Source organism: Polypterus senegalus, chromosome 6 (assembly GCF_016835505.1).
Source record: "Polypterus senegalus isolate Bchr_013 chromosome 6, ASM1683550v1, whole genome shotgun sequence".
In the NCBI taxonomy this organism is placed as follows: Eukaryota; Metazoa; Chordata; class Cladistia; order Polypteriformes; family Polypteridae; genus Polypterus; species Polypterus senegalus.
In genome coordinates this window covers 62181263-62202831 of record NC_053159.1, presented here as the reverse complement: position 1 = coordinate 62202831, position 21569 = coordinate 62181263, and the positions used below count along the sequence as shown (strand labels likewise).

Sequence of the window (21569 nt, the reverse complement as noted above, 5' to 3'; positions counted from 1 at the left end):
ACAGCTGTTGCACATTATTTACGTGAATAAATTACTTTTGCTTTCCATTATATATGCTTTTCTTGCTAAGCCACATGTCACTCTTTAGCTCTCACACATCTGTACAGACAATTATCCATCCATCCATTATCCAACCCGCTACATCCTAACTACAGAGTCACGGGAGTCTGCTGGTCAATCTCAGCCAACACAGGGGGCAAAGCAGGAAACAAACCCTGGGCAGGGCACCAGCACACCACAGGGCGCACACACACACACACATATTAGGGACAATGTAGGATCGTCAATGCACCAATGAAGGAAACTGGAGCACCAGGGGAAACCCACGCAGATACTGGGAGAACATGCAAATGCCACGCAGGGAGGACCCGGGAAGCGAACCCAGGTCTCCTAACTGCGAGGCAGCAGCACTACTACTGTGCCACCGTGCCGCCCTACAGACAATTAGCCTGGAGTTAAATGAGGGGGCAGTTTCCCTTTCGGTTGTAAAAATCGTTGTCAAATTATTTTGGGGGCAGTGACAGGAATATGGCAGCAATCAAGAGTTGCTTCCCTTGTGTGAGCTTGATGCAGAGTCGACAGGAAAGGTAAACATACTTCCTTAACACAGCAGTAGTTTATTTATTGCAGAATGACTGGCTAATCTTACAGCTGGTTACAGCCGGTACCAGTGGCAATACACCATGATGCCAGCTGCAACATGCTTTTTGACAAGTATATATTTTCAAAGTCTCATGTCTTTTGCAAATACAGAAAAATGTGAAATGATGGTTGTGGAGATCGTGCAGCAGCAGTAGTGGCGATTAAACGGTTCAGGCAGAAGTTTTTCTCACCACTTTTGATTCTGTTCACGCATCTAGACTGACCGCAGTTGCAGCTTTGGATACAGCTGTCTCAATTGCCACAGTACATCCTTTGCCTGTTTTGTCTTCTCTTAATAACATGCCACAGACGGCCTCTTTCTCTGGCCTTCAAACAACATGTCTACTATGTTGATCCCCAGCATTTAAACATTGTGTTGTAAATAAATGTGTTTACAGCCAATGCACATACAATTGTAATACAAATGCATAGTGTATTTGCAATGTGTTTAATCGCTTCGTTCAAATCCTCAGCAAAGGAAAGCCCACCAGCTATGTAAGTAATCAATCATCAAATGCCACTAATATCGCTTACAAAGTATTAATGAAGAAGCAGTTACAGTCTTTAGGTTAAAATATTTGTCAACATATACACGGGCTTCAGAGTTGCATTCACAAATTCAAATACGCTAATATTTTGCCATGTGACAGCAGGATCTGTTATCAGCTATAACATGCCTGATCGCTGGTGCCTGTTCCAGGACACCTTAGCTTTCTATCCTAACACAAGGCCAAGTTCAATTTGAGCAGCCAGATTTTTTTATTCTTTTACTTTGAAAACACATTTCTGATATAGCGACACATAGTAAGAGCGTAGTCTGAATGACATTTGACATTGGCAGCATTTTGAAAGCTTGTCACAGTGACGTTAGGATTATGGCCAAAACAATGACCCCAAGATCAGCGTAGCTGTCTTACAGCTCCATTAACAGTTGTAAAGCAGATCATGTATTTTTCTTCAATTTTACATTCTATGAGCACAAGTTCTCCACCGTGTGCTGTTCTAGGTAACCCGATTTATTTAAATTTGCCGTCTCCTCCATTTCTTTAGCCTTAAACCAAAACTGCATTATTTTTCTTCTTTGCAACCAAATCAACCATCTTTAAATAGCTGACTAGCGATTGCTAGTTCCTATTTACGAAGTTCATGTTGCCTAGATCTGTAAAATAGTGTTTTTTGTTCCCTCTTTCTGCCACAAGCGTATGAACGTAAGCAGTTTCTGATTATTGTATCAAGACAAATATTATGAGTCAACGCTGGAAATATCAAGTCAGGTCAAGTTGGGAAGCATGCATTGGTACAGCTTGTTGCCACGCCCACCACACAATGTAACACCTCGGAATCCTGGTTGGCAAACACCACCCCCCCATGCAAGTCTTCTTCTGTTGATGATAAGCCACATCTTTGTAAGGACATCTAGATTTATCTGGAGCGCATTAAGGAAATAGGCATCATGTTAGAACAGTGCTATAGATCCCCCCCGCTGCAGACTCATCTTTTGAGTAATATTTAAAAGGCAAGTTTACAAGGAGCTATTATTGTCAAGGGGGACTTTAAATGCCCGAACACTGGCTAACCTTTCAAAGGACAGAGTACAAGAGCAAAAGTTCATGGACTTAATCAGTAACTGCTTTTTAACAAAATACGTTAAAGCTCCAATAAGGGGGGAAGCCTGTCTAGAGTTAGTATTTTGTAATAACCAAGAGAGAATTCAGGGTGTAGAGGTAATTCAACCTCTAGAGTCAAGTGACCATACTATAATAAAATTGTCATTGTTTTGGAAGAGTGTACATGCAAATATTGAAACATAATTTTAACTTTGGTAGGGTAAATTTTGAACAGAAACAGCAAAGTCTAAGTGTGGAGGCAGTCGAGGAGTAGTAGAACATGTTTAAAAATGTATTACAAATAATGTAGAATAGGTACATCCAAAAAATTGGAATTAATAAGAAATAATGAAAAACAAAAATAAGCAGTGGGTAGGTAAGAAGATAAATAACAGCAAAGGAAAAAAAATTGCACATCACATATAAGACTAATACTTGTATTGGTAATTGTGGGGTATATGGCAAAATGAGGACAACCATTAAGGATATTAGGGAAGCTAAAAGGCAGCTAGAATGTAATATTGCAGATAAGGCAAAAGATGAACCAAAGAGACTCTTTCAATAATTTAGTAGTAAAAGAACAGTCAAGGATGAGGTAAAGTGTATCAGAAATAGTAAAGGTAGATTAAAATATACAATGAAATAGCATATGCCCTAAACTGACACTTTCTGAAGTCTTCATATGTGAGGAAGTGGATAACCTCCCAGGGGTAACAGGGAATACTAAGATTATAATGAGTGATTTGGAGATTGTACAGATTAAACAGGCTAAAATCAAACAAATCAGCAGGACCAGATATTTGTCCATAAGTGCTTAAGGAAATGAGTGTGTACATATAGTATATAAACACTTGGCAAAAATTCCAAAGGACTAGAAAAAGGCAAATATTATCCCATTACATAAAAAGGTTGAGCAGGCAGATCCAGGTACAGTAACTATATACCAATAAGCTTACTATGCATCACAGGTAAATTAATGTAAAGAATTATTAAGGATATAAATAACAAGATGGTTAAGTTTGTAGATAATACCAAGCTACAAAGATTGGCAAAATAATCTAGAATCTGTTGAATCATTACAGTGGGATGTGAACAGCAAACAGGCTAAGGCAGATAAAATTTAACGTAAAGTATTACACATAGGAAGTAAAAATGTTAGATTTAAAGTACACCATATGAAAAGGTAGTGGACTCATCACTATCAATTTCCAGACTGTGTTCTGTAACCATTATCAAAGGTAACACAATGTCAGGTTATACAGCACGATGTGTAGAGTAGTCAAGCTTTATAAAGCACTGGGAAGCCTAAAGCTTGAGTACTGTGTGAAGTTTGGGTATCCAGGCTACAAAAAGGACAAGTTAGAATTGCTAGAAAGAGTCTAGGTAAGATGATTCAACTTGGATGATTCCAAGACTTCAGATGATGAGTTATGAGAGGAAAGATTAAAATAGAAGAGTCTCTTCAATTGAAGCAAAAGATGATTAAGAAGTGACATGACTGAAGTGTTCAAAATTAAGAAAGGAATTAGTACAGTGAATTAAAACTCTTACTTTAAAATGAGTATAACAAGAACACAAGGATATAGTTGGAAACTTGTGTATTCAACGAGTCACCTTTGAGATTTTAGCAAGAGATTCAACTGTCAATAGAAGGTGGCTTTAGACTTGCTTCTTTCCAAATTGTATGCAGTACCTGTATGTACATTTTAACCACAATTTCCAGCATACATAGTCTTATTTTGGTTTCAGCTGGTGGACCAAGGACTATGAATAATATGCTAAAATATGTTGGTTGTGCAGTTGAGTTACACAGTACCAAATTTCCTCTATTTGCAAATTGACACTGACTGTTTTCTGTAATTGTCATTATTTGAATGAACAATGTCTTACCACACCAAATAACACTGTATGTAAAAGTAATCCTCCCTAGTTAAATTAACCCCACAACTGGGATAGTTAGGGTCAGCAAATTAAACACAGACTTAAATTTTCAGCTAGTTCATTTTCATATAAACCTCAATTATTTTGACCCTTGCCAATTGAGTCATTTCCAGCCAACAAGCACATACTGCCATGGTAAAAAAAGTTTTGAAGAAAGCAAAAAATGTGTTCTTTATTCATTCAGAAGAAAATCATTGTCAAAAATCTGCAATACACTACATACAGCACCATGAAAAAGTATTTTATGATTTCCTCTATGCTAGTTAACCATTTTATTATGACTTGAGAATAACCTGAATACTTTAGTTGTGGCTCATATCAAAGTACTTTTCAAACAAGCCTTTAGCCGTGTTGATGGTGCAAAGCGGGATTGGAATGTGTACAGTTTGTGAGATATAAATGTAACTATCTTGGTTTCAGTGCAAGACCACCCAAATAAAAGACACGTTTCTTTTTGGCAAGCTTGAGCACACCGCTTCCATGAACTAATATGGAAAATAGTGATAAAAGAAGTAACCTGCTAGAATCATTCTTGGCCATTCTGTCCACTGATGATTAAAAATGAGTGGCAGTTTAAGATTTTGTTTACGGAATTTGAAGCTTGTTAAAATAAGGATAATCAAAATTCAAGGCTTTAATATATCTGTAATGAATTATAAAGAAAAGTTTGCTGTAGTAGCAAAGGTTAATCCTATCCTGTCTGGACTTCAGTCTTTAATTTTTTAATTACTCCTCTGCCAAAAAGCTTAATATTGAGATGATTACAGATCATACAATACTAGAGCATTATGCTTTGCTCATTTTTGATTGACAAAAGAGTTACATTTCACTGATGTAAATCACCAAAAAATAACAATTTCCCTTCTAATTCTGGGACTTTGACAAAAAATACAATCTTCAAAGATTTGTAACTTACATCATATTAGAGTGAAATAGAAACCACAATCTTGTATTTGAGTATCAAGTTCTTCTCTTTAGCAAGTACACTATGCTACCTACTTTAAAAAGGCATTAACTATGTGAAAAGTGAGGATACAATCACCACTGCTATTGTTAAGAAGAGCATCAAACCTCAAAAGAAACATGAACTAGCAGCTTAAGCAATGCTTTATTTAACCAGATAATAACTGCACTCTAACAATTTTCAGTTGTTGGAATTGTCCAAATGTATGAATTTCTTTAAGCTGCATTGATATAAAAAACGTAGGTATAAAAGTAACTGAAAATATTTTTCCATTTTTAGCAAATTTATATCTGCTCCCATTAAAATATTCAACAATACAATTAAGTAGACATGGTATTTTTAATGTATGACTTATTACTTGTCAAAACTATCTGGGAACCAGAATAATTCTAATATTCTATTTCTTATTTTCTTATAAAGAGCTTTATTGTTCATTTCTGGTAACCATCTTAGTTACAGTGTTATGCAAAAGGTTTGGGCACCTTTACTTAAAATGTCTGTTTCTGTGAAAGGTTAAATTAGCAGAAGAGGAACTGATCACCAAAAGGCATAAAGTTAAATATGACACGTTTCTTTTCAGCATTTTATGAAGGATTAGTGCATTGTTGTTGTTTTGTACAATGTTACAGTGAAAAAAGAAAATGAGTACCATGGAAACCTTTGGGCACCCCAAGATATTTGAGGTCTCAGATAATGTTTCCCAAGGTCACCAACCTTAATTAGCTTGTTAGCGCTATGCCTTCTTCAAAGTCATTGCTAGGAAATCCCAGGTGATGCAAATTGTAAATTGATCCCAAACTTTTGCATGTCACTGTAACAAGTTTTGTGCTTTTAAATCCTGTATTGCATATTTAAGAACTACAAGTCACTTACTCTGTAAGGAGCCAAACACTCTGCACCTCTCCATCCTCAGAAGGCATGGCAACAGCTCGGATGTCATTCACAGCTTGCTCAATAGTGCCTGGCTGAAAGAGAGTTTGGTAAATATAAACTACAGATTGGCTTTACATATAGTGAGCCAAAAGTTCTCAACAGAAGTAAAAAATAATGACACTTTTTAGTACAATCTAATTATTATCAAAAAACAGTATATAAGAGTAGATAAATTTCTGCAGCATAACACCAAACAAAGTTCCAAGGTATATAAAACTAATTCATCACTTTTAATTTATTCTGTGGAGTCATGTTTTCAGCTTTCTATTTAATCCACACAAAAAAAATATCTGAACTTGCATCATAAAAATATGATGAGGATATACAAAATAAATTGCAGTCACAAAAACAGCCAGAAAGAACCTACCTACTCAGCCATGAGGTAAGAATGCCCCGTCTAAATAGAAAGTAATTGGGCAGAAAACCACATTTAAATTCTTAAACTTAAATTAAATGCACAAAGCACAGAAGCACTTATTTTATAAAACATATATTAGCACATTTTATGGGCAGTTCACAGATGGAAAGATTAAAGAGTCTCCTTCTTGCATGGATCTGTAATTTGTCACAAGTGTCAGTAGTTAAGATGATCATTTATACTGTATCTTGATTTAACAATAAGAAAAAGCCACAAACAAATCCAACTGGCTTAATCTGGTACAGAATTGAAGAAGGGAGAAGTGAATATTTGGTAGTATTGGGGTGCATCGGTTTCAGTGCAAAATACAGCATTTTCTTATCTGTTTTACTTTCTCAAAGAAATCTTCAGAACACTAATAAAAGACAAAGCCCTTACTGACTGACTCACTCACTCAGTAAAGTAAGTCTCGAATAGCTACACAATAACTATAAGAATCGTAATAAACGAACAATAAAACAGTACAGAACCTCGAAGCAAGGATAAACGACGGCCTTATATGGCATTCGTTTATAAAGCAGCGGAGGAGCTGTGTGAAGGCAGCTACACAAAAAAACAGCAGAGTGCCACACTCATTCTATTCCTCGCATCACCGTTATACCCTCTGATCTCCCATTTCAATTCAAATGCCTCAAAATTCCAGTAAGGCTCTGCTTCGCGATGACAATTAATAAGTCTCAGGGACAGACCCTACAAAAGGTTGCCATTGATTTGTGGCAACATTGCTTTCCTCCTGGACAAAACTATACGTTGCATTCTCAAAAGTAATCTCAGTGCACAGCTTGGTCATATTTCAACCGGACTGCTGAACTGACAACGTGGTATACAAAGAGATCCTTAACAGATAGTTATTGGTATATTTTCCCGCAGTTTAAAAAGGTTTTCTTTTCTTCTTAATAAATATTTAAAAGCAGTTCTTCATCGCTACGAAGCGCGGGGATTTTGCTATATATATATATATATATATATATATATATATATATATATATGCATGTGTATGTGTGTGTATATATATATATATATATATATATATATATGTATATTTATCTGTATGTATGTATGTATGTATATATATATATGTATATGTGTTTGTGTGTATGTATATATGTTGATATGTGTATATATATTGTGGTGCCCGGCCGGGAGGACGAGAGGAGGGCTTGTGCCTCCTCCAGATCGCGAGGGGGCGTCCGTCCTGGTTATGTTGGGGGCCTCGGGTAAAGGGCTTGGAAGCCCAGCCCTGTAGGGACCCGTGGCCACCGCCAGGCGGTGCCCGATGCCGGTATATCCCTTGTGGTCCCTGGCCGATGCCCAGGAGGACCAGAGGAGGGCTTGTGCCACCTCCAGACCAAGAGGGGGCGTCCGTCCTGGTTATGCTGGAGGCCTCGGGTAGAGGGCTTGGAAGCCCAGCCCTGTAGAGACCCGTGGCCACCGCCAGGCGGCGCCCCAGTGCCTGATTATCCCGGGACCCCGGCACTGCCGCCACACCAGGAAGTGCCGGGGGGAAGACGACAGGGGACACCTGGATGGCTTCCGGGTGCGCAGCCGGCACTTCCGCCACACGGGGGTGTGTCCGCGGGAGATTGCCGGGAAGCAGCTGGAGCCCATCCGGGTTCCTATTGGATGTCGGGTGGAAGTGGACAGAGCTGGAGAGAGGACGGAGGCGGTCAAGGAAAAGGCACAGAGACTGTAAGGCCTGGACTGTGGGGAATCGGTGCAAGAGGCACTGGGGTTTTGTGCACGTGACTGTTGCTTGTATATATTGAAAATAAACGGTGTGTTGGGTGAAACAAAGATGTCCGTTTGTGTGTGTCCGGGCCAGCGTTCACAGTGGTGTAGTCGGTAGGATGCTCCGCCAGGTACAATGTGTTAATATCACATATGTCTGTGAACGGCCCGGCGCAGCAGCGGACCCCACACACTGGCCGCGGGAGCGGTTTGCCCCAGAGGCCGTCGCCGGACCGCAGAATGGCCATCCCCGGGTGCGGAGCAGAAGGAACAGACGTCGCCAGAGTGCAGCGGGCTCCGAGAGCCGCGCCGTCAGGAGGGGAAGGGAAGGAGCCGTGAGGGATGATGGGATCGATGACGTCAGGAAAGATGGTGGAGGAAGGGCGGAAGTAGACGTAGTGCGGGTAAAACTCAGTCTTATGGTGGCGGAGTGTCTTTTTTTCTGAAAGGAAGCACAGGAAGAAAGTTAGTACCCCGCCATTCCCTACCGCGAATGTTTTCCCAGGTGTGTTAAGATCCTTCCGCGGTCTCCGACTCGCATGTGCGTGACAATATGTATATATATGTAGATCTGTATATGTATATATATGTAGATCTGCATATATATATATATATATATATATATATATATATATATATATATATATATATATATATATATATATATATATATATATATATATATATATGACAGCAACACTCATAACAGTGACAAAACAATTACATTGACAATCATGTTACGTTATTTTTAAAATGTTTCCTTTTCTTTTTCATAACTTCTTTAACACACTACTTCTCGCTGCGCGGCAGTGTGACGGACAGCCGGGTCCCATGCCCGGCCGGGACGCCCCTGCTGCGTATATTCCGGGGGAGCCACCATGGACAGTTCAGTACCTCCCCCGGGACGCTTGGTGGCAGCCTCCATGGCGGACGGTGATTCCCCAACCACCCGCAGGGCTAAATGGAAGATGGAGTCCTCCACAGCCTGGTTGGGGGTTCGGGTGGCCGCTAGGGGGAGCTGCATGGACTCTGCAGCCTGACTGCTTGATTTCTCAGCCCCACCCGGAAGGGCAATTAGGACCAGGTGGTCAATCACCTGGAACTCTTCCGGGTGGGGTATAAAAAGGGCCAGCCACCTCCAGAATCGGGAGGAAGAGGACGAGGTTGCCTGGGAGGAGTGGTGGAGCAGGAAAGTTTGGTTTGTGTGGGTTTTTTGTGCTTGAACTGTGTTGGGCCTGGGGGACACGGGGAAGACGTGTGCCCACGGCTGAAGAAATAAAATAAAACCCTTAAGTGTGAACACGTGCCTCTGCGTGGTCTGTGTCGAGTTGGGCGCTATATAGCGCCTTATCACAGCGGGTATTTTGCTAGTTATATATACAGTGCATCCGGAAAGTATTCACAGCTCATCACTTTTTCCACATTTTGTTATGTTACAACCTTATTCCAAAATGGATTCAATTAATTTTTTTCCTCAGAATTCTATATGCAACACCCCATAATGACAATGTGAAAAAAAGTTACTTGAGATTTTTGCAAATTTATTAAAAATAAAAAAATTGAGAAAGCACATGTACATAAGTATTCACAGGCTTTGCCATGAAGCTCAAAATTGAGCTCAGGTGCATCCTGTTTCCCATGATCATCCTTGAGATGTTTCTGCAGCATAACTGGAGTCCACCTGTGGTAAATTCAGTTGATTGGACATGATTTGGAAAGGCGCACACATGTCTATATAAGGTCCCACAGTTGACAGTTCATGTCAGAGCACAAACCAAGCATGAAGTCAAAGGAATTGTCTGTAGAACTCAGAGGCAGGATTGTCTAGAGACACAAATCTGGGAAGGTTACAGAAAAAATTCTGCTTCTTTAAAGGTCCCAGTGAGCACAGTATCCTCCATCATCCATAAGTGGAAGAAGTTCAAAACCACCAGGACTCTTCCTAGAGCTGGCTGGCCGCACCGCTCATCACCAGGCCAATACCATCCCTACAGTGAAGCATGGTGGTGGCAGCTTCATGCTGTGGGGATGTTTTACAGCAGCAGGAACTGGGAGTCTAGTCAGGATAAAGGGAAAGATGACTGCAGCAATGTACAGAGACATCCTGGATGAAAACCTGCTCCAGAGCGCTCCTGACCTCATCTTTCAGCAGGACAACGACTCTAAGCACACAGCCAAGATATCAAAGGAGTGGCTTCAGGACAACTCTGTGAATGTCCTTGAGTGGCCCAGTCACACTCACAGCCCAGACTTGAATCCGATATAACATCACTGGAGAGATCTTAAAATGGCTGTGCACTGACACTTCCCATCCAACCTGATGGAACCTGAGAGGTGCTGCAAAGAGGAATGGGCGAAACTGGCCAAGGATATGTGTGCCAAGCTTGTGGCATTATATTCAAAAAGACTTGAGGCTGTAATTGCTGCCAAAGGTGCATTGACAAAGTATTGAGCAAAGGCTGTGAAAACTTATGTACATGTGATTTCTCAGTTTTTTTATTTTTAATAAATTTGCAAAAACTTCAAGTAAACTTTTTTCACGTTATCATTATGAGGTGTTGTGTGTATAATTCTAAGGAAAAAAAAGAATTTAATCCATTTTGGAATAAGGCTGTAACATAACAAAATGTGGAAAAAGTGATGCGCTGTGAATACTTTCCAGATGCACTGTACATACATACATACATACACATACATATACTGTATATCTATACTAATAAAAGGCAAAGCCCTTATTGACTCACTCACTTACTGACTCACTCACACACTCACTCACTAATTCTCCAACTTCCCGTGTAGGTAGACTTATTCCTTACAGCTTACTTACAAAAGCTAAGCAGGTTTCATTTCGAAATTATACACGTAACGGTCATAACGGTCGATAATGGTCAACAACGTCTGCCATGTTCAACTTTCTTATTTATGGCCCCATCTTCATGAAATTTGGTAGGCGGCTTCCCTGCGCTAACCGAAACCGATGTAGGTACTTGTTTCAGTGGTAAGACGCCACTGTCGGCCGCCATATTGAACTTTCCAACGTCAGACTCACTCATCACTAATTCTCCAACTTCCCGTGTAGGTAGAAGGCTGAAATTTGGCAGGCTCATTCCTTACAGCTTACTTATAAAAGTTAAGCAGGTTTCATTTTGAAATTCTACGCATAACGGTCATAACGGTCGACAATATTTGCCATGTTAAACTTTCTTATTTATGGCCCCATCTTCACGAAATTCGGTAGGCAGCTTCCCTGCGCTAACCGAAACAAGTACGTACTTATTTTGGTGGTATGACGCCACTGTCGGCCGCCATATTGAACTTTCCAACGGTCTTTATTACTTATGGGCCCATCTTCAAGAAATTTGGTACGCGGGTTCCCAAAGCTAACTGAATCCTACTTACGTACATATATATATACGTCTATAGCCTGCAGCGCGGTCGCCAAGTGAGGCGGCGTTGAGTTCCCCCATCCCCACGCCTCCACGTTGTTGGCTGCCTGCCTATATAAGGCCGTCTGCCGCTCCAGTCTCTACCTTGCTATGCCACGGGATTCACGTCTCCCTGCTGATAACTACAGCCTTTTAATTTAATCCACGGCTTCTCCACTGTTTTATTGTTCATTTATTACGATTATAGTTATTGTGTACGTATTTTAGACTTACTTTACATTGTTTAGGTACCCATTTCCTTTATCATTCCAACCGTAACCCCATTAACATGTCTATCGAGGTGATCACCATCGATCAAAAGAACTGTCACTTACCGAGTAGTTTCCATGCCCGGAGATGGCACCTGCCTTTTACATTCTCTGTGTTACGTATTGCACGGCCATATCAGGCTCACTCTTGATATCCAGAGGAACATTTTGTCTTATGTATTGAATGACTGGGTCAGGTTCAAGGTGTGGACTGATGATGGTACAGGAGATAATTATACTACACAGGAGCACTATAAGAGTGAAAGGCTTAAGCCCTTCACCTATGGTTTTATACAGTACATTACTAAAGTACTGACATGGGAGATATGGCAATGCTGTGCTCAAGATCTTCATAACACCTAGGGTCTATAACTTTAGTCATTTGCTTTCTGGTTGGTGTTTCCCAACTTCAGTCCTGGGGGCACACTGTGGCTGCAGGTTTTTATTACAACCAGTTTCTTAATCAGTGACAACACCTCATAACACTGATCTTATTTAACTATCTGGTATTATTTTTCTTTTATTCTACATTCAGAAAAGCACAGCTGCATGATTTTTACATTTATAAGACATTTAGAAATATTTCTGCTTTTGCTATAGATTTAAATGCTTAACTCTCTTTTGTCAATTTTATTATATATATTTTGTCCTTTCTCTGTGAAGTTTTTTCCCTTCATTGTATCTTCATCCATCCATCCATTATCCAACCCGCTATATCCTATCTTATTAATGACAATTAAAAATCAGCAAAGCAGACACCCTAGCAAACAACACTGAATAATCAAAGGCTGCAACTACTTTAGCATCCGACCCACTAATTAGTAAATAATGGATTAATTAAACAATTAGAACACCTAGAAAAGTAGAATGAAAACGAAGATATTGTTAAAAAGAAAAAAAACGTTATTCCCATATAACAATGTAGCGAGTTCCTCTTAGGTTGGACGAGGACTCTGGCACACACAGAAAATCTCCTACTCTTAGGAAAAATTATTCTATTTGGAACGGAACCAGACAGAACCTTAGCCCCAATTTGATCCCCTCAGCTGGAAATGTCCTTTAGGAATTTATAAAAGGAAATAACCACCCCAACAATTACAAACAATAAACACCCTATAAACCAATCCTCATCAAATCTGTAACAACTAAACAAACACTAATCAATATGCCCACCCCCTTAAACTTTCTATAATATACTCCCCAGAAAACGGCGAAACAGGAAAGAAAGAAAGGAAAAGAAACAGAAATATCCCCTATTTACAGACAGCACAGATATATCCACAGTACATACACCTATATATGCATATATATACAAATATAAATTAGACACACACACATTCCCTAGTCCCTTTAATATTAACTTTGTTTTAAGTTTGTGTTCAACTGGCCTGGAAAGTCTGCGATAAATCCAGTGTTCAAGCCAAATATATTCCACCGCTTCGTTATTAATCTATACAAAAGAAGTGATCACACCAGCCTGGCGATGACTCTTCTGTAGAAGTTTGAAGTCTGTCACCCAGGTGTCTTGTCATTAACGTCAGTCCATGGCAGATGCCAGCATCAAAAATGCAAAGTAAAGCCGTGCGCTTCGAAGATCCTTTCTGATTAGCCAGCACTCCTGTTCCGTGCACCCAACCGTTATTGTTACGGAGCCTTATGTGCTTTACCGATAGCTTCTTTTTTATTCACCTTCCCAGCTCCTTCTTTAAACAGTCTTTCTTCTTCCTTTAAAAATACGCGCCTTCTTGCCTTTTAAAGTAGGTTCTCTTTATGTCACACCAAAGCGCGTTTTGGCAAGGACCCACAGGTGTGGTTTGGCCCCCTGCTCCCCTTAAAGAAATATCACTTAAGACAATATTCCCTCAGACATAAACTCTAAAGAGAGCAAGCGGCAGAAACAGTTAAAAGCACACAAAATAGGTGACAACCTTTACAACTACATTTATATATTTATATATATATATATATATATATATATATATATATATATATATATATATATATATATATATATATATATATATATATTGTGAGCTGGAGGGCTGATCGCACCCCAAATAGAGACAGACGCCCTGGGAAAACCACAAACCCTGAAACACTGACTACACATTGCTCCTTATCCTTGCACTATAACGCGTAATACAAGCCTCGTAGGTACTCCGCCGACTTATAAGCCTTGCAGCGCCTGTCAGTTTGGGAATTGATTGTTTGCTTTTATCTCTCTCTGCTCCTAGCGGAACTGTTATATCTGACTTGTCATGGAGCACGTTTAAGCTCATGTGTTTGCGGTGTCTGAATAAAAATCATTCTTTTTCTACGACCTTCTGTGTCTCTGTGCAAATCTGTGACCCAAGCGTGACAAGTGGTACCAGGAGTGGTTGCACAGATGGATGCGCCCAAGACTTATTTCAGAAGTCTAAAACATTTGCACTTAAAGACTGGAAACTAAACATGGATGACCCAATCCGCGCAAATTCAAGATTTGATACATAAAGTGCACTGTTGGTTTGAAGGAGACGTGATGGAAACAGTTGTCGGAATATATTACTGGCGGCATACCTGAAGTTCTTCGAGATGAATTTCTACGCCATGATATTAAATCATTAACGATTATGTCCAGACGATTAGAGGGTTCACAGTCCACTTGGAGAAAGAGCGGTGGATTTCGTGCTGCGCAACCTGTGAACGAACGCCCAGGACATTCTTGCTCCGATCGACAAGCTGCAGGACCTGAAAATCTAATGGGGTCAGGTAGGACCCGGAAATCCAGTCGTAGATGGGACGCCTGTTTCTGGGGAGACAGCGGCAACAGCGGTCGACAGACCGTGGAGGCTACAGAGCACGTCGACGTGGGACGTCGTGAGAGGATATTTCGAAACGGAGCCGACCGTAGATGTTTCCGATGTGATCAGCTCGGCCATTTGGCAAGAGATTGTCGCTTGTCTCCAGCTCATTCAATGGAGATTGGACTGGCCGAGATTTGTTGCTCAACTATTACATATCCGGATGGAAAAGATGGCTTGTTGATCCGGTGAAATTGGGGACAGAGAAATCTCAGCATTGTTAGATTCGGAAGTGACCTTTGTATTGTGAGACGAGACTGTCTTAATGAACAATGCCTTAGAGACTGTGAGACTGTAAAATACGCTGTGTACATGGTGATGTTAAAGATTATCAGACTTTACTTCTTCCTTTAACTTATAGGGGCCACTTTAAGGTTTGGTCTGCCGTTTGGACTCGTGCCCTTGGCCATTACTCATAGGACGGAGAAATGCCCTTTTTCGAAACTGATTAATAAATGTAAGGGACCAGTAGTCCAGTCCACTAATGAACTTGGTGGGGGGGGAGAAGAAGAAGAAATCCAAGACGAAGAACTGGTAGCGGCCGGGAAAATCTAGAGCCCAACTTAGATATTGAACCCGATCTCTCCAGCGAGACGGAGGAGGTCACCCCCGACAATCTTCCAGAATGGGCTGCTCCTTCTACATCTTCCCAGATTGCAAACGCCTCGAACACAAACCGAGTGTTAACGAACAATCAGATTTTGTGCGTTTGCAGCATACTGATAGCTCATTAGAATATGCATTTAAACAGGCTCGCCCTGCTAATGCCTCTTATTACCAAGAGCGTAATTCCGGGGGTGTGAAAACCCACACTTTATAGAAAAGGACGGTTGCCTTTTCAGAGTGATCTCAGATCATTTGGAGGGGGAATTTATTGAACAACTGGTGGTACCTAGAGCACATAGGGAAACTGTTTTGCATCTGGCACATTCACACATCTTGGGGGGGCACCTCGGTGCCGACAAAACTAGAGACCGGTTATCAAAACGATTTTATTGGCTTAATATGGGAAAAGATGTTGAACGATTTTGTACTTCATGTCCAGACTGCCAGATCGTCTCTGCTTATAAGCCTCCTCGGGCTCCCCTTTGTCCTATGCCCATATTGGAAGTTCCCTTTCAGCGTGTGGGATTAGATATTGTGGGACCATTACCTAAGACTAAGGATGGGTACCAATATTTGCTGGTGTTGGTTGATTATGCGACACGATATCCAGAAATGATCGCTGAAAAGGCCAACTCTTCGCTGTAGCCAAAGCACTATGTGAAACTTTTACTCGTATTGGTATCCCTAGAGAAATCTTAACTGATCAGGGCACACCTTTCACTTCTCGCGTGATGAAACAATTGTGTGACAGCTTTGCTATTAAGAAATTGAGTACTACTGTTTACCATCCTCAAACGAATGGTTTAACCGCGCGATTTAACAAAACATTGAAACAGATGATCAGGCGAGCTGCTCATAATGATCCCACAACATGGAACACTGTCCTACCTTTTGTTTTGTACGCGTGCGAGAATCACCACAGGCGCCCACTGGCTTGAGTCCCTTCGAGTTGTTATTGGCAGGCGCGCGAGGCATCCTGGATGTGGTGCGTGAGGAATGGATAGGAAACGAGAGAGCAGCTAAGGGTCCAAGCTTTGCAGATCGACTAATTTCGTTGCAAGACAGAATTTCTATGCTTTCCTCTATTGCTGTGGAACACCAACAACGAGAACAGGAAACTCAGAAGCGTCTTTACGATAGGCGCAGCAAGCTCCGTGAGTTCAAACCTGGCGATCGTGTTTTGGTACTGGTTCCCTCGGATCCACACAAATTCTTAGCTAAATGGCAGGGCCCGCCATTATTGAGGAGCGTATGAGTCCGTAAATTACAAGGTTAGAATACCGGCGGCGCAAACCATTCCAGATTTTACACATTAACCTCTTGAAGGAATGGCACGACCGACAAGAGGTTAACACTTCCTTGGCTGCTGTTTCTCAGTCCGATGTTACCATTGGTAACGATCTTACTGACACGCAAAAGACAGAACTGTTATCTTTGATAGAACGGAACACTGATGTCTTTTCAGATTTACCAGGCAAGACTAACATTACAAAACATAAAATTACCACTGCACCTGATGTTCGTGTACAGATGCGGCCGTTCCGATACGGAAGCGAAATATTGTGCGCAAAGAGGTAAAAAAGATGCTGACACTGGGTGTAATTCGTGAAAGTAAAAGTGACTGGTGCAGCCCAGTCGTATTAGTCCCAAAGCAAGACGGTTCGGTTTGGTTCTGTATCGATTTCAGACGCTTGAATAAGGTCTCTAAATTCGATGCTTATCCCATGCCCCGTGTCGATGAACTGTTGGAAAAACTGGGTCAGGCGAGCTATATCTCCACGCTAGATCTCACGAAGGCTATTGGCAGGTGCCTTTAGAGGCTAGCAGTTGTGAGAAAACGGCATTTGCGACTCTGACGGACTCTATGAATTTACAAGACTCCGTTTGGTCTTCACGGGCACCTCTAACTTTTCAGCGTATGATGGATCAGATCCTACGTCCTCACTCTGAATATGCTGGGGCATACCTTGACGATGTCGTGATTTTTAGCAATGATTGGAAAACACACTTAGAGCGGCTTCAAGCCGTTCTTGAAAGCTTGAGACAGGCTGGCCTTACTGCTAACCCTAAGAAATGTAAACTAGGCATGTCCGAGACTCATTACTTAGGCTATTCTATGGGCAAGGGTTTACTTAGGCCACAATTAAGGAAAATAGAAGAAATGCTTGTTTACCCGAGACCTGAGACACAGAAACAAGTACGCGCCTTTCTGGGACTCGCTGGTTACTACAGAAAATTCATTCCAAATTTTGCACATAGAGCTGCTCCTCTTACAGAACTTACTAGAGGCAGAAAAAACCGACCTGTCTTGTGGACAGAAAATTGCAAACGTTCTTTCAACGATTTAAAAAAAGCATTGTCTTCTTACCCGGTTCTAAGGAACCCGGATTTCACAAAAGATTTTATCTTGCAAACAGACGCAAGTGCATTTGGTGTGGGCGCAGTCCTGTCACAAATTTTGATGGAGAAGAACATCCAATCACATATTTGAGTAGGAAATTACTTCCTAGGGAACGCAATTATTCTACAATTGAGAAAGAATGCTTGGCAATTAGGTGGGCTGTGGAAGCGCTTCGCTATTACTTGTGGGGACGAAACTTCACTTTGGTAACTGATCATGCTCCACTCCAGTGGTTGTACCGACAGAAAGATACAAACCTTACAGTTTCACAGTAAAGCACCGACCAGGTTCTGAACACGTCAACGCAGACGTGTTATCACGACTAAATGAACCTAGTACAGAGAGTCGCTTGATTCACAGGAATGTGAATAAAGCTGAGGGGGAGGGTGTGAGCTGGAGGGCTGATCGCACCCCAAATAGAGACAGACGCCCCTGGGAAAACCACAAACCCTGAAACACTGACTACACATTGCTCCTTATCCTTGCACTATAACGCGTAATACAAGCCTTGCGCAGCGCCTGTCAGTTTGGGAATTGATTGTTTGCTTTTATCTCTCTCTGCTCCTAGCGGAACTGTTATATCTGACTTGTCATGGAACACGTTTAAGCTCATGTGTTTGCGGTGTCTGAATAAAAATCCTTCTTTTTTTCTACGACCTTCTGTGTCTCTGTGCAAATCTGTGACCCAAGCGTGACAAGATATATATATATACTAGCAGAATACCCGCGCTTCGCAACGGAGAAGTAGTGTGTTAAAGAAGTTATGAAAAAGAAAAGCAAACATTTTAAAAATAACGTAAGATGATTGTTAATGTAATTGTTTTGTCATTGATATGAGTGTTGCTGGCATATATATATATATAAACATATATATACATATAAACATATATATAAATATATATATATATATATACACATCTATACACATATATATATACAGTTATATATATATACACATATACACACATACATATACATATATATACACACACATATATATGCATACTGTATATACAACATATACATATCTACATATATACTGTATATACACATATATATACAAATCTACATATATATATCTACATATATATATATATATATTAGGGTGGGACTCGATTAAAAAAAATAATCCAATTAATTAGAGGCTGTGTAAGAATTAATCTTGATGAATCGTATGTAATCGCACACATAAATTTGCCCCAAATCGCAAATGTTTTTTTTTATTTAAAACGGTTTTAGTGGGCGACAGAATCAAATAATAGACATGGACATGAATATTGTAAACTGAAGCTGTTTTAATTTCTGAAAAAAAGCCTTTAAACTGCATTTGAATTCAAAACAGAAACAAAAATATCATCCCTGGTTAAAATTGGGCAGACTTAAAAATAAAGTGGTAGTTTAAGTACTTTAAGTACATTTGCAGAATAGTATTGTCTTTAAATAATAATAACCAAAATTTCACCATAAAGTGCAGTTTTTCTTCTTAAAAAAATAAGTCAGAAACATAAAAGGTAATTTGACCAGCTTACTCTTTAAACTCTGAGTAACATTAGCCAAAATTATTTTGTACATTAGGCTAAAACAGTGTGATCATTGAACATTTTGTAATTAGATGTATTTAGAATTACTAACGGTCACGGAAGTCCAATGATCCCCAGTAAGAGCCACAAAGTCCGCTTCTGTAATGCATCTAATTTTGCTTGCTTTTCAGTGTGCACAAAACCATGCTTTTATCAAGGCTTCGGAAGTCGAAATGATCAGTCGAGGAACGCGCTTTATTCCGACTCTAACATTTTTGTAGCTGTGATGTGTGCATCAGTGTAATGGATGTACCAGGAAATCATGCATTGACAAAAGTTCCCGCTTTGCTTGGAATTGAAAGTGTGATTAAATGCGTTATTTTTAACGCGCTATGGAGTACATGCATCGAAGCTTCTTAGCTGTGCTTGTGCTAAGAAAGGGAAAATTTTAAAAATAACGTAACATGATTCTGCGTTAACCTAATATTTTTCATACGCCCCAAACCAAGGAGATGCGAAGGTAAAATGAATCGGGTAGCTGCATACATAGTCAGTACATCCCTCTCGAATCGAACCTCGAATGTCGGCGTTAGAGGCTTAAGACTCTACAATTCGCCACAGCGTGTGGCTTGTCTATGCTAAAGTATGTATTGTAGATCGGGGTATATATATACATTTATATATATACCGTGTATCGCAGTGGAGAAGTAGAAGTTATGAAAAAGAAAAGGGAACATTTTAAAAATAACGTAACATGATTGTCAATATACAGTAATTGTTTTGTGAGTGTTATTGAATGTTGCTGTCATCAAGGATTTGATTATCATTATTTCTTTCAATCAGGCTCGTATTTGTAGGAGGTGTTCAAGTTACATTCCGTGTTTGTCAATCGTTGTAAAGATAAGAGGTTTCATTCATCGATTAGTTCCTTACTGCATCAATAAACAGCTCGCCTTCCTTTTATCTGTGATGTGACAAACTGCATGCACGGGTTTTTTTACACTGTCTTCCTTTAGCAGGACATTCACTTTTTCCACCGTGTGCTTTGTTTCCGCAGTAGCTGCACTTATGAATATGATTCTATGTATAAGACGCTTCATATTTTTTTGCTGCCTTCTCAATTGTGTAATTCAGTTTTTGTTCAGCACTCTTTGGAACTGTTGCTTTTGTCTGTGCACTGCGTCAGTTCACGTGAGCCGCTTGGTGTTCTTGCATCGAAGGTTCCCAGCTGTACTGGTGCCATCTCGTAATGTCAGCTAAGACCCGCACTTAAAACTTTCTCTCGCAGTTTCAATGAGTTTGTGCCAAACACCACCCTGACCATCTCATCTTCCTCTGCATAAGCACAGTCCTTCACACGTGAATATTTACCGGCAGTGGTTGTATTGGATTGCCGCTGATGGACGGCCTTATATGGGCAGGCACTAAATTACAAACGCTAGTGGTAGCCTATGAACTTAATTTAATATAAACTTACGGTTCACGCCGTGCTTTGTTTCCACAGTAGCTGTACTTATGAATATGCTTGTATGCATCATTTGCTTCATAATGTTTTTCTGCCTTCTCAATTGTGAAATGGTGTTTTGTGCTGATCGCTGTTTGGAGTTCTTCCTTGTGCTCTACGTACTTACGTAGGGAGGCGTGATGATGTCACACGAAACTCCCCCAAGGCCATCTCCAACTCAAGACTCCATTACATTATATGGGGAAAAATAGCTTCCAGTTATGACCCTTATGCGTAGAATTTCAAAATGAAACCTGCCCAACTTTTGTAAGTAAGCTGTAAGGAATAAGCCTGCCAAATTTCAGCCTTCTACCTACACGGGAAGTTGGAGAATTAGTGATGAGTCAGTCAGTGAGTGAGGGCTTTGCCTTTTATTAGTATATATATATATATATATATATATATATATATATATATATATAGATATAGATATAGATATATATATATATATATATACACACATACACACACACACTAGGGGGCTCTTTGCCCCCTGCTCGCTTCTCGCCAACCACCATAACTCAGGATAGGATTTAGGGTAGGGGATAGAAGCCCAATGGGCATGCCTGGGCACACTGACCACCAATTTAAAATTTTAAATAATTCAAATAAAAGGCCATCTAAAACCAAGATGATCATATCCTAAAATTAATTAAAATATACCAAGGAATTATAAAAAATGTAAAAAATATTTAAAAATTAACTAATAAGACCTATTAAATAAGTTTTAAAATTTAGGTCTAAAAAAGTCATAAATCATATTAATAA

The 21569-nt window shown here is 40.2% G+C and overlaps 1 protein-coding gene across 1 annotated transcript in view; it reads right to left on the bottom strand.

Annotated features, from left to right (window-relative positions):
- The window catches only part of tprg1l (tumor protein p63 regulated 1-like), a 61767-nt gene that overhangs the window by 17062 nt on the left and 23136 nt on the right, over positions 1-21569 (bottom strand). Inside the window, exon 2 of the mRNA XM_039756100.1 lies at positions 6028-6119. Coding sequence (XP_039612034.1) covers positions 6028-6119 — 92 coding nt within the window. The remainder of the gene's footprint in view (positions 1-6027; positions 6120-21569) is intronic.